Raw genomic sequence first — 15,842 nt, 5'->3', positions numbered from 1 at the left:
CAAGACATTGATAAATTCGTTCGCCGCTGAATATTGAACATGTCATAGTAGTAATTACTGAATAGGCTTTTCAGATTGCCCTTCAAGATCTCATTGCTGGTCGCTATCAGGCTGGGAACGATGCAACGCTGAATAGGTTTCCACCATTGCCTCTTGTTGTTCGTCGTTATATGATAGCACCCGCAGCTTGGCATGATATGCGGGTGATATTGCATCTGAGGAATCCCTTCAATACTCAAGTTCGGTCACCTGAGACTTCCATCAGATACCACTGCACATACTATAAAGCTCACGACTTCGAATGTATCATTCCTTCACGGTCTTTCTTTCTCTATTTTTGATTCGATTCAGCGGCTTGATTTGCCCTTCCTCGTCCCTATTATTTCGCCCTTTCCAATTCTTTGACCTCCCTCGACTTTGTTGACCTGGTGTCTCCTCTCATATTTCAGATCGCGCTTTCTTCAATCGTTAACTGTCTTTCGATCGCAATGGCCCGAATTATTTCTGCTGCCCTTTTCGTCCTACTGGCTGTTTTCATCCTGCTCGTTGATGCTGGTAAGTCCATCATATGAAGATACAGCAATGATGAACGATCTGTTGACCGTTGCCTCACCCATGCAGCCCCCTTGAAATCACGTCAAATAGGAGATGTCCAATGTAACGTTGCTCGTCTGCAGATTGTCTCCGACTTGGCGGAGACCGGAAACCTGCTGAACAAGATTAATGGGTGAGGTTTTGTGTCCCGCGTCCACTTTATTCCTTCGCTTTTGGTCACCCTCTCAACTAACAATATTTTTTAAATCCACGCCACCGTGTCCTACCAACTTGAAACTTTTTCGGGTTCTTTCTCGAAATCCCCTGAATTTCTGCAAAAACAATTCAGAAACGACGCCGCCACCACCTCAGCCGTTTCCACAGCTCAGTCTGGTTTGTCTAGCGCTGGGGATGGAATCAAAACAATCGCAGCCGCGCTAATCGAAGGCCAAACCGCTCCCGCCGATGCGCGAGACCAGACGGCGGATGGGTTGCAGACGGCGCTGACTGCTCTAAGCGGCCTTAATTCGTGAGTATCAGAACATTCTAAGCCATTTACGAGAGAGATATCATTGTTATGAGCAGGACCGACCCCGCTGTGGCCAGCACTCTGAGCAAGCTCAACGAAGCCATTTCTGCCGGTCAATCTGTTGTCTCGGATTGCAATTGAGAGCTTGAAGCTCCGCAGAGCTGTATGAGGAGATTGATCCGGACTGCGCCTGCATGGGGTAGGAAGTGATTCGGATATGGACTCGATATCATATTGGACTCGCAATCGATTCGACCGTATAGTAGTTAGAAGTTTGTCATGGGCGCTAATATTCAAGTGGCTATGAGCGCTTGAGTTTGAGTTAAGCTTCAATTTGCATCACCCAATGAGTCGTCGATCTCTTCGAATTCAAGAAAAAACTGTCGCTAGCAAAGGAGCTAATGCAATATCAAAGAATTCATCAGCTACTGCTACCAAGGCGGGTCGAAAGCGCGTCAAGGAGCCTCCGTCAGAGGGAGTGGCAGGACGTGAGCAGGAGAAAGGCAGGCCACCTCGGAAAAGGGCTCGGAAGAACACTTCGAATACCGCCCAGCCTTTGAGTGATGTCGAAGACGAAGAAGACGAGGACGAGGACGCAACTTCCACAAAAAAGAAACAGCGCATGCCTAAGCAATTCAGAAAAGTCCGCGGAAAATTGGGTCTACTTGAAAGATTGGCAAAGGACGTTCCACTGGACGTGATTTTCGAGGTATGCAGTGCTTCTTAGTCAAGTTTAGCGCCAATGGCGTACTCTTCAGATCTTCTGTTACCTCGATCCCGGTGATCTTTTACGCCTTGCTCGAACGTCGAAAGACCTTCGACAGATGTTGATGAGCAAGTCTTCGGAAGCCATCTGGCGTGCCGCACGTGCAAACGTGGAAGGTCTTCCGCCTCGTCCTGATGACTTGAACGAACCTCAGTATGCTCGTCTTCTCTATGATGCTTATTGTTATGTGAGTCCCATACCATGATCATGATCATAGGGTGTATCTAAACAACCTTTCCTTATAGATTTGCAACCATAAAGGGCGTTGCGAGAATGTACTTTGGATATTTCGTGCTAGGGTCTGCAAGAATTGTGTCACCGTAGTGTACGCGTCCCCACATCGTTCTTATGCCTTGATCACAAAACCCTTCAATATCCAGTCTTCCTTTATATGATGATGAGTATCTCGATAAGCAGCCTGCCGAATATCGTAACTCTGGTATTCTACCGTCGGAGAGAGTACGTGTCGGAAACAGTCAGCCCCTCTCTTATCCTAATAAATATTTGCTAATTTTCAATTGTACCAGCGTCCAGAATTGTGTCGAGCAACAAATGGACCGCTCGGTATAAAGCGGAGTATGAAGCACTCGATACGCCTAGCGATCGTGAGGAGTGGATTCGTCAAAAGAAGAAACAGCTGCAGGCCATAAAGGAGGTTTGTCACAAAAACGTTTCATAGGCTGTGTTTGTCCCTCTTATCACTCTTAACAGCATAGTAATTTATGTAAAAGGTGGCATCAAAAAAGGTTAAACGACCGCTCGAGAGAAATCAACGGCCTCCGCTATCAACGAAGAGATGAGTTGAGTAATCTTTTAAACTGAGTCGCATCAACTAACAAAGCCATGTTTGTTACAGTATCATCGTTAGACTAAGAGAGATTGGTTGGGGTGAAGAAACAGAACATATAGAAAAGAGGGGCACTCGTGAACAACTCTATCTCGAATACGTGAAGATAGTGAATCAACCGAGGAAACTTACAGAACAAGGTACGGAACTTGTTTCTTTTTGCTTGACCACATATCTCTAGACGCCGGTTTAGGCTGGGTGAACATTAAGGACGGACTGGTGGAATTGCTCTCGGAACACCGGACGAATCGTCTGGAAACGGAAAGACTTTGTGTCATGCGGGCGCGTTATGAACTGTTATCAAAAGAATATCGTCAAATTTGCTCCAAGTCGGATTGTCGAGACCCTTACCCTGCTTTGGGAGATATCTTTACGGCCAAGGTCTTCGAAGACCTGATATGGGACACTCCTGTTACAGAAGTGATAGACTTTGCAACAAAGCTTTCCGAACACCTACCTCGCATAATCGATAAGTGGAGGCCGGCAAAAATCCAAGAGTTGCTGAAGTTGGTGCAGAAGTCAAAACAGAGTAAGACCTTGCCTGCGGTATCTAACCTTCATCTTGCTACGACAATCTTCGAGTGCACAGAGTGCAAGACAGCAATGCACTACCCTCAAATGTTCTATCATAACTGTTGTTTGCAGCATGAATCACCGAACAAGATCAGTCACGAACGGATGGAGATGTTTCGGACGAATTACTTTGGTTATAATGCGTATGGGCCGTGGATGATTCGCACACTCGTCCTGAGTGACAAGTGGCCTCCGATGATGGAAGAACTTCTCGAAGCTTGTTCGCTTGACCCGACCACCACGACGGTACATGAGCTGCGCTCTGTCAATCCTCCAATTGAATGTGTAACCTGCTCTTCCACTTGTCGCAGAACTGTGTGCCTAGGGTGGAACCACGCAGTAAGCAGTCTTCTAGTCTCCCCCTGATACACCCATTTATGGCTCACATCTCATCGCAGTTTTCCAATAACCATCGGTCCCACAAGCTCAAGTTCAACAAATTGAGCAAATATAAGCAGGCTACAAAAAGAGCCATGCATACGTCAAGCTCAACGGACGATCATATCTGTTGCGCGCATTGTAATCAGGAGGTTCGGAAGAGTCAATTACGAAATCACTTAGAGTCGGGGTAAGTGTCGTCGCTGTATTAATGGTCCTTTGCAATAAGCTCTGATATGAATGCTTCTTTTCTCATATAGTCACAAAGATATTCTTGACACTTCGACTGCTCTCCTTAGCCTTGACCTGGGAGATATCCAAGAACACTGGTACTACAATCCTCGTGTCCCCATGCAGTCTTTGTATGTCGGATTTTTTTATTACGACTGACCATTGCGCATGCACGGTGTCGTATCTTAAAGAATTTGCCTTTTTTTCTTGTATACTTCAATGACGAAATTCATGGTTACGATTGCCTTTCACTCCAAGGAATATGTTCTCAAGCACAAGCAACGTTTACAAGGGTGCGGTCTCTTTAGAAGGCCAAGGACCTCAAACACGTCGAATTTAATTCGGGCGACTATGTGGTACAATGATAAAGAGAAGGTCTCTTATCTTATTATAATGTTCTTACCTCCCCACTTATGTATTAATTCGTTCCTTTTCTCTATTTTCCTTCATTCAAAGTTTCTTCTGACCATTGAAGTTCTTGATTTATATACCCCCTCCTCGACTCTCTCAGACTGTCGTCTTTGATTTCGCTAGCCAGAATCACTTTTGCTGGTCTTCACCAGAAATTTCCGTACCTACAGACCATCGAATGAGCTCGAATGAGTCAGTGGAACATGCAACGTGACCGTGATTTGACGTTATTTCAATTTGTAACGCTTCAGCACTTGATTTTTTACCACAACCTGACATTCGACAGTCTCTTCCTGTAATATCACTTTCATGAGTCGTCGATCCCTTCGTATTCAGGTCAAAGCCACGGCCATCCAAAAGCAGCACACTCCTGTGCTCAAGGAATCATCTTCTGCTATCACCGAAGCTGGCCGAAAGCGCGTCAGGGAGTCTACATCAGAGGGACTGGAATTAGTAGAACATGAAGAGAAAGGCGGGCCACCCCGAAAAAAATCTCGGAAGGGCACATCGAAGATCACCCAGCCCTCTAGAGGCACGAGCGTTGAACGATTCAAGAATGCTCGTGGAAAACTGGAACGATTAGCGAAGGACGTTCCGTTGGATGTGGTCTTGGAGGCAAGCAATAGTTTGATAACAAATTGCTGCATCAAGTACTAATGATACGTTGTTCAGATCTTTTGTCACCTTGATCCTGGTGATCTTTTACGCCTTGCTCGAACGTCGAAAGACCTTCGAGGGCTCTTGATGAGCAAGTCTTTAGAAGCCATCTGGCGCGTCGCACGTGCAAACGTGAAAGGTCTTCCGCCTCGTCCTAACGACTTAAACGAACCTCAGTATGCTCGTCTTATTTATGATGCCTATTGTTATGTGAATTCAGCTAAACTATAACTATGTCAAGATTATGAGGTGTATCTAATCAATTATTCCATATAGGTTTGCAACCACAAAGGGCGGTGCGAGAACGTGCTATGGAGATTTCGTGCTAGAGTCTGCAAGAATTGTGTTATTACAGTGTAAGCGTCTCGGTATCACTCCTTTGCATTGGTCAAGAATTCCTCTTTTCTCACATAAGGCTCCCTCTATACAACGACGAGTATCTCAATAAGCAACCTCCAGAATACCGAAACTCTGATATTCTACCGTCGGAGGTAGTTTGGGTTGGAAATAGTAAGTCCCCTCTTTGCGATTAGACATTACACTGCTTTATCTGGAATTGTACCAGCGTCGATAACCGTGGCAAGCAATAAATGGGCCACTCGCTACAAAGCAGAGTATACGTATGAAGCACTTGAAACGCCAGCCGACCGTGAGCAATGGATTCGTCAAAAGCAGAAAGATCTACAGGAAATCAGGGAGGTGTGTTCTCAAAGCGCAGTTCAGAATATTCTCCTGCTCAAACGACTCTCCAGCATAGTCATTTATCACACCGGAAAGAGAAAAAATTCCGCTCGACGGAATCGTAACAATTCAGCGTAACTGATATATCATGTGACCGCGGATAAACTATATCGGGTATATCGCCGGTCACATGATATATCAGTTGCACTGAATTTTGGTAATTCCGTCGAGCGGAATTTTTTCTCCTTCAGGTGTGTATGTCGAAAGTGGAATCAAAATAGATTGGATCAACGCGCGATAGAACTTAACAATCTCTGTGATCACCGAAAGACAGAGTGAGTATTTTCTCATACTGAGTCATGTTGACCGACAAATCTACGTCCGTAATAGTATTCTTGCCCGACTAGGAAAACTTGGTTGGCGTGAAGAAGTAGAACACATCGAAAAGAGGGGCATGTATCGGACTCACGAACAAATATATTTCGAATACGCAAGGATAGTGAATCAATCGAGAAACCTCACAGAAGAAGGTATGAAGTTCAATTCTACCTGGCCGCATTTTTCTGAGTGTTGGTTCAGGTTGGGTGAACATCAAAGACGAACTGGTGGAATTGCTCTCGAATCACCGGACAGCGCGGCTGGAAATTGAAACTGTTCATGTCATAAGAGCGCGTTACGTACAGCTATCACAGGCGTATCAACGAATTAACTCTAAATCAGACTTTCGAGAGCCTCTCCCTGCTATAGGCGATATCCTTACCGCCAATGTTTTCGAAAACTTGATATGGGATACCCCTGTTGAAGAACAAGTTGACTTTTCAGCCAAGCTCTCTGAACATCTACCTCACTTCATTGACAAGTGGAGGCTGGCACAAATCCAAGAATTACTGATGGTGGTGCAGAAATCCAAGCGAGGTCCAACCTTGCTTGTGGAATCCGATCTCTATCTGGCCACGTCGATTTTCGAGTGTATACAGTGCAAAAAAGCAATGCACTATCCTCAAATGTTTTATCATCGTTGTTGTTTCCGGAATAAATGCCCGAGCAAAATCAGTCACAAGCGCATGGAGACGTTTCAGTCACATTACTATGATTTTCACGAGTATGGGCCGTGGACGCCTCGCACACTCGTTCTCAGTGATCATTGTCTTCCGGTGATGCAAACAATCATCAAATCGTGTTCTCTTGATCCTACAACAACGACAATACAAGAGTTGTACTCTGCTAATCCTCTTATTCAATGTGTAACCTGTTCTTTTGATCAAAAATCCCTCTGTCTTTGGTGGCCCATAGTGGTAAGCAATCTTCTTGTCTTCTATTGGATACCCCCTTGTACCCATATATACCTTCATCTCTCGCAGTTTTCCCGTGATCATTGGAAGCACGACCTCAAAATTAACATGTCGAAAAAATCTAAAAAGGCCGCCAAAAGAATCCTGCGCAAGATAGATGGAAGGAATGATCCCATTTGCTGCGCGCACTGTCATCAAGAGGTCGACATGTCTAAGTTACAACAGCACCTGGTGGAGAGGTGAGTGTTAGTGGTTTTACAGGAAGCCTTGATATTCAACCCTTCTTTCCTCATGTAGTCATATTGACACTGTCATTCTCGATAGTCCAACTCCCCTCCATACCTCTGACCTTGGAGATATCCAAGAACATTGGTACTTCAACCCTCGTCGTCCCATACAGTCGTTGTATAGACAATTCTATTCCAGCGCACTTTCGCTTCGTGTCGCATCTCAATAATAATACATAGATCGTACATAATCTTGAATTCACGGCAAATACATGAATTTATGCATCGATTTTTCTGTGCCGAGATTCAAAATCAAGTTCGTCGGAACAAGCTTGTCAAGGTTCCAATTCTAAGTCCGACAGCCATTCGAAGGTCGGATAAACGCGTTTTCAGACTGTCCAACGCGCTGTCTTATCGAGTTCGATTCGGAAGATCGGTACAACGAAGAGTAACGCGTGTAGGCATGGCCCGTACATTTGATTGATGGATCATAAATGAAAAAAGGAGTTCGGGGAAGAAGCGTGTATCTTCTCTTTACCTCCTCCCCCTCGTACTTAATCTCTTTGCGTCCTGCTTCTCCGGCGTTTGTATCCGGTCGAAATGAATATACGTATGGTAGCATTAGGGCAGCATGCTTCATGAAGATGAGTGGATTTTGGGAAGGGAAGGAGGTGGAAGGTACACGAATGCATGAGGGTTAGAGTAAGCAGGAGGAGGTAGGGAGGCAAAGTAGAAAGGTACGATAAAAAATAAACACGCTATTATTGAGGTAACCATAACGCGATGTAAATGACCTCGGTCAACTGGGTACTCCACATTTTATTTCTGATCAATCCTTGAAGCTGGGGAAGCTTGCAGTTATCACACTAGTACTTCATGTATGTACATGGGTTCATATTTTTGATGAGCGTTATACGTGGGTAATACATACACAGTATGCATCGCAGAAAGCAACGTTGAACAACGATAAATAGCAAGCAAATAGACCGGGTAGGACTAGCTACAATTATGCCCATTGAATCGCGCCTAGCACTAAAACAGACGAATGCGCAATATGCACGCATGATTGCACAGACAAAGAGGGGACGAGCAAAGGAATACTAGATCTTGCTAGTTTCCATGATGATGACGTAGGGGAAATAAATAGTAAAAATCATAAAAATAAAGATACAGTCACCGAGGACGGGTGAGAGGGAGATGGAGAGAGAGTCATCAAAAGACGGGTGTTTATGTGTTTGGGGGAAGGGGATAGGGTGGATATGGTGAATAACATGATACACAATGGATAAAGCGACGAAAGCAAAGCGACACGAATGACAGGGATCCAATGAGTGATTTAATGGAAATCGAGTCTCGAAACACCAGCGTGATGACGGCGGAGGTGCTTGGCAAACGCACGAGAGTTGACGACGGGAGTGCTGGTAGCAGCAGCAGTATCGATCGTAGCCATTGCATCGGCGGCACTCGAAGAACTGGCAACTTCAGAAGTGACAGCAGTGGCAACCGAAGAGCTCTCGACAGCAGACTCAGCCTGAGCCACACAGTTGACGTACGCTGTCTGACAACTATACGCAACAGTGGTCGAGTTATCGGAAGCAGTTGCACTCATGTAGGCAGCGTTACACGTCGTCCACTGGGTTGCACAGGTATCAATGTCCGAGCTAGAGCTGGAACCGGTGGCTGCGGCTGGAGTGGTGACAGCAGATACTGAGACTGAAGAAGTGGTTGTAGCAAGAGTAACTGAAGCGGAAGCGAGGCGGACAGAAGAAGGAAGCACAACGACACCAGTAGCCGTACTGGAACTAGATGTAGCACCGGTGGCGACAGTGGCAGTGGCACCAGCAGAGCTACTAATGCTTGCAACAGTCGAAGATGACGAGCTGGCAGAGTTAGAGTCTGATGAACTTCCCGATGCGGAAGAGTCAGATCCGTCGGAAGAAAGAACAGGATCAGGGCCAGGGAACGTATACTCTGCATTGGTCTTGACTGAGTAAATCGCGCTTCCCGCATCAGCAAGACCAGCATCAGTGGCAGAATAAGCTCCTGGGAACTGAGCCGTCTGAGCACTCGAGTACGTGTTGCTTCCACCCGTAATCGCAAACTGAGAGCAAGCAGGAAAATTCTCATCAGTGGAAGCGAGATTGATGATTTCGTGACGGATGAGGTAGTTGCCTGACGCGAGGTCCGATGGAATCGTGAATGTGACAGGTGAGCCAGTGTTCAAAGCAGCTTGTGCCCAAGCCCCGTTGACGAATCCCTGCTGCTCGATCTTGATGAAGTTGGTGGAAGATGCAGTCTGGGATGTACAGTCACTATCGCATTTAGCCATGTATAAGAATATGGGACCGGTGTTGTGTGGCCAGTTAGAAGTAGAATATCCACTTTCCCAGTAGAAGGATATCGTGTTGCCTTGTGAAAGGTCGATTGAAGGAGTACTTGTCGCTGCCGTCGCGACGGAGCCGCAGAACATATTCTCCGAAGTCACGTCGGTGATTGGACTGTTGTCTGTAGGAACGTAGAAAGGTCCATTATCTCCGCTGGCTCCAATAAGAGGCGACTCGAAGGTCTGGCCAGCAACCTCAATCTCTAGTATTTATTGTTAGCAATGTGAACATGAAAAGTGAGGTGAATAAACTCACTGGAGACAATTCCATGGGCATTGGCGAGAGATACAAGAGCTGCGGTAGCAAAAGAAGCAAAAAGTGTAGAGGCGTGCATTGTTGTCGAATCAAAGCAGAGCGAGTGTGTTGTGGTGGACAAAAATCAAGTTAGAGAGGGTGAATTCGTTATCCGTTATAATGAGTGCGCTCAAGGAAGAGAATGGGAGGTGATTCGACGACGAGCCTTTGTGAACACTAAAAGGGGAGAAAGGGAAGAGAAAGAAAGGTAGAGAAAGAAAGCCGGCGAAAAAGACCGGGTTGATAAAGAATTTTAAGCGATACAAATTTGGAGTTGTTGATATCCTCATTTGGTAATTTATCCATCACCATGGCTGTACACCAGGCCCCCACCTAGCCTCTCCCAGCCTTCAAACTTTCGTGCAGTTTCGCGCCCACTTAACGACGAATGCTGCGACCCATATAGATCCTTATACATGTGTGCCAATGGATTTCCGTCAAAGTTACAGTCAGATTCCAGTATCGTACAACTCACAATTCCGCCGGAAGCTTCGAATCAATTTTGCACCGCACTTTAGCAGCATTTATTGCTTTTCTGTGCATCATCAATGCGGTTTCATCTCAACACCGTAAATCAAAGCTCCACGAGCATCAAACATGGCAGAGTCAACAGGGGTCAATCGCCGTCGTTGTACACCATCGGCCCTCGGGTGGCCAGGGATGCCTGCGAAAGAGCATGGGATGAGGAGAAAGAAATGAATTTCATGAACCAGATAACGACTCGTTTCCTGCAGGAATCAGCCGATCTTCAAGGAACGTGTGCTGCGTCTTCCTTTGCCAACCCGAGTTCATCAAGCTCTAGGATAACACCATGGTTAAGGATAGTCTTTCGAGGTTGAATTCGACTAAGTGCCACTGTTATCCGATATTCATGCATCGTGCAAAACGAATTCCATGCCGCAACAAGCTTTAAAGGCGTGCGTGTAGAATTGATCAACGTATGTATGTATGTATGAAGACCAGATGAAGGCTAACTCTGCGGAAACGATTGCGCCGTCGTCCTCGCAGAAAGTTGAGTGGAAATGAAAAATGACAGGACGAGGGCAGTAAATGGTAAGCTGCATATCTAGTTCGTATCATTCTCCTTTGCCTTAAGATATTCCCAAAGAAAGATGCTCTTGAATCAGTCGTTCGTCCGCAAAGGTCGTTGAAAGTACATTCGATGCGACAGCACCGGGGGCACAACACATTAAAGTAGTAGGGATACGATGCTGCAATCGTAAGGTCGTAGCTACGGAATGCAAACTGCGAAACGAATCGAAGAAAACAGTTGGTATCGAGGAAGCGAAGCGTACATATCCTTCCCATACTTTGCCCTTTCAGGACTGTCCGAGTTTTCCTCCGTTTTACCTCCTTGACCCAAAGTATTTGAGCCACTAGGGGTGTGCTGGTTTCCCTGCGCTTCTAGTAGAGTCCCCTGGTTCTCCATTCACCGAAATATCCCTGAAAGAAGGCATGTTCCCTTTCTTTCCAAATTCACCATACTTAGGCCGACATTCTGCCAACAACTCTTCCCATTTCGTGTTCGCAAAAGAATGGAATTCTAATTGCCCCTCACTTAACTTGATCTCAAAGTCAAAGAGCTCTTAGGTCTCTGTGATATCTGTATCGGGAAGTCTCAGTTACTTTTCGTGGGGATAACAAGAAGCATACGCAAAAACCGCGTCATTTCGCGACAGATAGATAGATAGAAAGTAACTTGCAATCGTATCGTCGAACTGGGATACAAATGCGAATCGATTCTCAAGATTATCTGCAGGATCTAATCGAAACCATTGGTCCTTTTCCACTGTCTGATCTCCTCGACCCGATGTACCCGTGCTTTCGTGACCTCCATCAACAGAGCAAAGATGACCCCGAGGGGAAATGAGGAGGAATATTCGCAGGGTGGCTCAAGAGGTATATATAAGCCGACTAGCGTAATAGTATCACTGTGGACTTGAGGATGGTTTACAAGATCCGGGTATTGTGAAGGGAGCCTTTTAGACGTAGATGGTCGGATTAAAAAGCACATAGAGAAAGGCATGCGATACATACAGATATACGAATCTGGTTGAATCTGGCCAGCATGTTCAACTTCGATGGATGGACGTTGCTGGTAAAGCAGGAAGGTATCAGCCTAGCTACGAAAGCGCTTGCGTTAGACCGAATCCATTCCAATAAGGGGAGGAAATTGCAAAAAGGTCACAAGAAATGAGTACGCAAACTTGGCGTTTGAAGAGATTTGTCAGGACAGAAAATGCATTAGCGCCCGTCATCACTCAGAACTTCCATTGCCAACTTGATTGAACTTCAACTCGACTCAGAATCTTGGCATCTTTTATCTTTGAACCTTGAAATGGATTTCAGACCTATCCAAAGGAAGTTCTTTCCGTATGATGACCGCGCTCATCGGCTAGATTACCGTGAATTCACCCAGTTTCATGGACGTCGAAAGCCACCTCGCTTTCTAGGAGCACCAGGGGATATTTACATCAACGAGAAGGCAGGAAGCCTGCATGTTCATCTTGACGATCCTCAAGGATGGTCTCTACCTTGGGATGGATCGTTTAAAAATCGAATCCCACATCCGCTCTACCAGAATAGGTACTTGTGGATTGTGGATTCTCGATTAGAATTTTCTTCCAATTCTATTATACAATTACCAAAGAACAAATTCTTTTTGAGAGGTAAAGCCGATGCTGATATATGATAAATTGTTCATAACCAGTAAACTTTTTTCCTTTGCGACAGATTATAAGAAAGTGCTGAAATCAGTCATCGATTCATCTAAAGTAGAAGCAGAAATCGATTTACCAACAGCTTCAGAATCTCCGGCGCCCAAGCGAAAGCATTCTTCAGTCGATGACTACGCGGCAAGTAATGACTGCTCCTCCGTCTGTGCTTCGAACAGTAAACGTAGCAGAGTCTTGGTAGTTTCACCCCTTCCTGCTACTCTGAGGAATTCGGTGTCGCCTACAAGGAGTAGACGGAAGGATGTCCATGACTCGTTTGACTCTTTTCTGGCCAAAAGTGTTCAATGCACTCCGCTGGTGAATAACGATGGACTTCCAATACGTCCAGGTATCAAAACAGCTGAGTCCCATGTAGATGCTAATCATTCCAAAATTGGTGTGGTAGAGCCTGCTCCAATATCCGCACTTTCTTTTGTGGCCAGATCGGGGTCGGAAGTACGCCAGGATTGCTCTCAACCGTTTTCCGAACCACCGACTGGCTCTGCCTCCAGTCCTCACATATTACCAATGTCCTCAGGACCAATACATCTATCACCAGTCAACCAATATTCGAGTTTACCCCTCCCGAAGATTCACGCGTTCTCTGAACGTGAATTTACAGATGACTCTGCTGAGACCGAACTTTCGGAGGATGAGGTTGATGAGCTCTTTTCGGATGAGGGTGATCTTAATTCGAAGTTGGATGAAGAAAAGGCGAAGAATGATTCAAAAGGCTTCCGTTCCAATCCTTCAACTCAAACTGAGCGTTCGTCCTGTTCGACAGAAATCACGAAGGAAACCGACAAGCTGGAATGTCACAAAGACACTGTTGAGGAAAGGCGCCAGGGCCTCCAGGCATCAAACCGGAAATTTACCCCCATCATAATCGAGAGCGACGACGATGATACCAATTTTTTACAAGGGACGGTGTCTAAATCGACAAATGTTCCATCACCGGATGCAATTTCGAATGGACGTCGAGATACACTCACTGACCCGGGGAAAATCCGTCAGCGTAATGAAAAACTTTCATCCTTTATCGATCTCACAACTCTGGACGATTTCGGAGAGAATGATCCTGGCGTTATGGACTTCCCTGCAGGTAAACAAAGGATTCAAAGTGATTCAAGAGGAGATTCGCCTGATATCGTAGATCTTTCTCTCGAAGAATATCAAGCCAACGTTCAGGCTTCTCAGAGACATTCGAGAGAAAATAGATCTTTGAACAGGAAAAATCGCAGTATGTCAAATTTTCGAGCAAGAAAGATGCCAATGCTGAGCCTATAAACAGACTCGGGGAAGGGTTTGAAATCGACTCCATCTCCTCAAAGTTCCGCCCAACTGTCTGTAGCTAGTAGCATGAATGGCCAAAATCCAAATGCTGTTGAAATAACCAATCTTGAGTCATCGAATCTTCCTGCAGGCAAGCTCATTCTTTGATAGTGAACCTACTAATCTACATTGATTGCCCAAAATCCAGCTCCGACATTTGGTCCAAATTCTCCTTCGTTTGATACATGCGTTGAGCCCGACCTTTGGCCTCAAAAGTGGCATCTCAGATTACTGTACCGGAAAGACATATATTCATCTTCAAGTGTGATCTGTGCTTGTTGCGAGTGAGTCCTTGAATTTATGAGATTCCTTGTATGATGCATGTTTCACTGACTTCCGAATGATGTTTTTTCCGTCAATTTAGCACCAACGCTCGGAAACTCCAACGCCAAAACCTTCCACTGTGTAACGTGGTTTCATTCCCGAAAAACAAGGCTTATGAACATGATATGCTACAACATGCGCGGGACAAACATCGAGAGTCGTATACGTACATTAATATTGTGCGGATGTCAAGCAAGGAGGTGGACAAGAAGATATCTGAGCTTAGAGCCCAGAGGAAGGTAAGACTGCCCTTCCCAGCCTTCACCAAGTTCTCATTTTTCCGTAGCGCTAAGGAGTTTCTAAGATCGACTGAACACTTCTTGCATGCCCAACATTGTTTATCACCGATATACACCCAATTTTTTTCGCTACTTCATAATGTCTAGACTCGGGCCAGTAGCTTCGGATGTTGACACTTTGGAAACTGGTGCTCAAAGGTGTCAGCGAAGCCGAGAAAGTGATTCCGCATATCGCTTCTCAGCAGCAGACTGGTTCGAGTCTACATAATGTCATTCATCTATGTACTCATGCTATTTCATGATTTCACTTGCTCTCATTCGCTATCTTCCCATTCCGCCTACACGACCACTGCTTACATTGTCCTTTGCATAGCAATGTACACTGTATATACTAGATAGTGTAAACCGTGCAACCACATCCCGCCCAGAGCACCAGCAATCCAATCCAGTAGAGGAAAGAACTTCAATTAAGAGCCCGTACAATGAAGATGATGAGATAGGATAGGATATGAATTAATGGGTATATAACCCACATGCGTATTGAAATCCACAAGTTACGCTCCTCCTGACCTGCAAACCACCTCCTTTGGTACATACTACCAACATATATAGATCATAGGAAGCAAATCCCGAATTCCAAAAATTAGAAAAAGAAAGGTTTTTTCATCTCATCGTTGCTTCAACCCGCTAACCGTCAACTGACGGTATCACAAAGGTGTAAGCAAAGAAGAGAAAGAAAACAAGATCCCCCGACGACACAAGCCAGTACTGCAGTAGCAAGGTCATCACGTCCCCCATGTTGCAAGCAGAGCACGAAGGAGCAAGGGCGGCAAAAATTAGATAACCAAATACGGAGGGCGGTGCCCTCGTAATAGTGGTTAAACTATTAAGAACAGATACTACACTTGATCTAAGCCAAAAGGCCAGAGTGGTAAAGAATGTAAGACGATGAGGGAAGGCTTTTATAGGGTTTTTGGAGATGCGCACGGACCATGCTCGGGAGCGGATCACGTTTTTATCTTTATCTCCCTAGTCTGATCTGTGACAGTTGCACTAGCGCACACCTCCAAGGCAGGTACTTATGAGATCTGTTTCTGGCCGGGGATACCACCTGAAACGAATGGATCTTACAAGTCCCAGAACCTGGAAGAAAAATATTTTCGTTAAATACACCGTACATAGATACAATTCGCGCTCTAATATGGTACATAAGTAACTACAAGTCTGAACCCACTAAAAGTGCAGATGATTTCGCACCAAATCACACGAACCCTCTTCTCGTAGCTTCCTGCCTCATAGTAGCCTCGATAGCACTGCTATCGCTAGTAAAACGCAATTCGGTCTTCGCAACATAGATCCCGTTATCCTTACCCATGCTTAATAGCATCTGGTTTTGGTCCTGGATGTCCTGATACCGAAGTGACTTCGC

At 45.5% G+C, this 15,842-nt stretch overlaps 5 protein-coding genes across 5 annotated transcripts; 4 read left to right on the top strand and 1 right to left on the bottom strand.

Moving 5' to 3' along the window:
* Window positions 1–48: 48 nt before the first annotated feature.
* On the top strand, window positions 49–1,377 carry C8R40DRAFT_1101453 (uncharacterized protein). Its single transcript, XM_046227950.1, has 4 exons — window positions 49–555; window positions 622–727; window positions 884–1,063; window positions 1,120–1,377. Exons 1-4 carry the CDS (start codon window positions 489–491, stop codon window positions 1,202–1,204), a joined length of 438 nt encoding a protein of 145 aa, XP_046086934.1. The 5' UTR covers window positions 49–488; the 3' UTR covers window positions 1,205–1,377.
* C8R40DRAFT_1250282 (uncharacterized protein) lies at window positions 1,378–4,147 on the top strand. The gene is made up of 10 exons (XM_046233684.1): window positions 1,378–1,772; window positions 1,822–2,016; window positions 2,075–2,154; window positions 2,210–2,304; window positions 2,357–2,484; window positions 2,541–2,629; window positions 2,686–2,816; window positions 2,870–3,588; window positions 3,648–3,817; window positions 3,888–4,147. Exons 1-10 carry the CDS (start codon window positions 1,410–1,412, stop codon window positions 4,015–4,017), a joined length of 2,100 nt encoding a protein of 699 aa, XP_046086933.1. The 5' UTR covers window positions 1,378–1,409; the 3' UTR covers window positions 4,018–4,147.
* A 352-nt stretch (window positions 4,148–4,499) lies between these two features.
* C8R40DRAFT_162368 (uncharacterized protein) lies at window positions 4,500–7,488 on the top strand. The gene is made up of 11 exons (XM_046234216.1): window positions 4,500–4,884; window positions 4,942–5,136; window positions 5,203–5,282; window positions 5,342–5,436; window positions 5,492–5,625; window positions 5,679–5,696; window positions 5,839–5,942; window positions 5,998–6,137; window positions 6,187–6,902; window positions 6,969–7,138; window positions 7,197–7,488. The coding sequence occupies exons 1-11, from the start codon at window positions 4,579–4,581 to the stop codon at window positions 7,354–7,356; spliced, it is 2,118 nt and encodes a 705-aa protein (XP_046086932.1). The 5' UTR covers window positions 4,500–4,578; the 3' UTR covers window positions 7,357–7,488.
* A 974-nt stretch (window positions 7,489–8,462) lies between these two features.
* Window positions 8,463–9,844, bottom strand: C8R40DRAFT_1069056 (glycosyl hydrolase family 61-domain-containing protein; the record flags this gene model as incomplete). The annotated part of the gene is made up of 2 exons (XM_046226073.1): window positions 8,463–9,712; window positions 9,766–9,844. 2 exons carry the CDS (start codon window positions 9,842–9,844, stop codon window positions 8,463–8,465), a joined length of 1,329 nt encoding a protein of 442 aa, XP_046086931.1.
* Window positions 9,845–12,051: 2,207 nt separating this feature from the next.
* Window positions 12,052–14,652, top strand: C8R40DRAFT_1101437 (uncharacterized protein). Its single transcript, XM_046227949.1, has 6 exons — window positions 12,052–12,473; window positions 12,538–13,758; window positions 13,810–13,941; window positions 13,999–14,134; window positions 14,215–14,413; window positions 14,461–14,652. The coding sequence occupies exons 1-6, from the start codon at window positions 12,143–12,145 to the stop codon at window positions 14,464–14,466; spliced, it is 2,025 nt and encodes a 674-aa protein (XP_046086930.1). The 5' UTR covers window positions 12,052–12,142; the 3' UTR covers window positions 14,467–14,652.
* Window positions 14,653–15,842: the final 1,190 nt, after the last annotated feature.

The sequence above is a fragment of the Lentinula edodes genome (assembly GCF_021015755.1).
Source record: "Lentinula edodes strain Le(Bin) 0899 ss11 chromosome Unknown C8R40scaffold_15, whole genome shotgun sequence".
In the NCBI taxonomy this organism is placed as follows: Eukaryota; Fungi; Basidiomycota; class Agaricomycetes; order Agaricales; family Omphalotaceae; genus Lentinula; species Lentinula edodes.
Note: the sequence above shows the minus strand (reverse complement) of the source record. Positions and strands in the feature narration are given on the sequence as shown.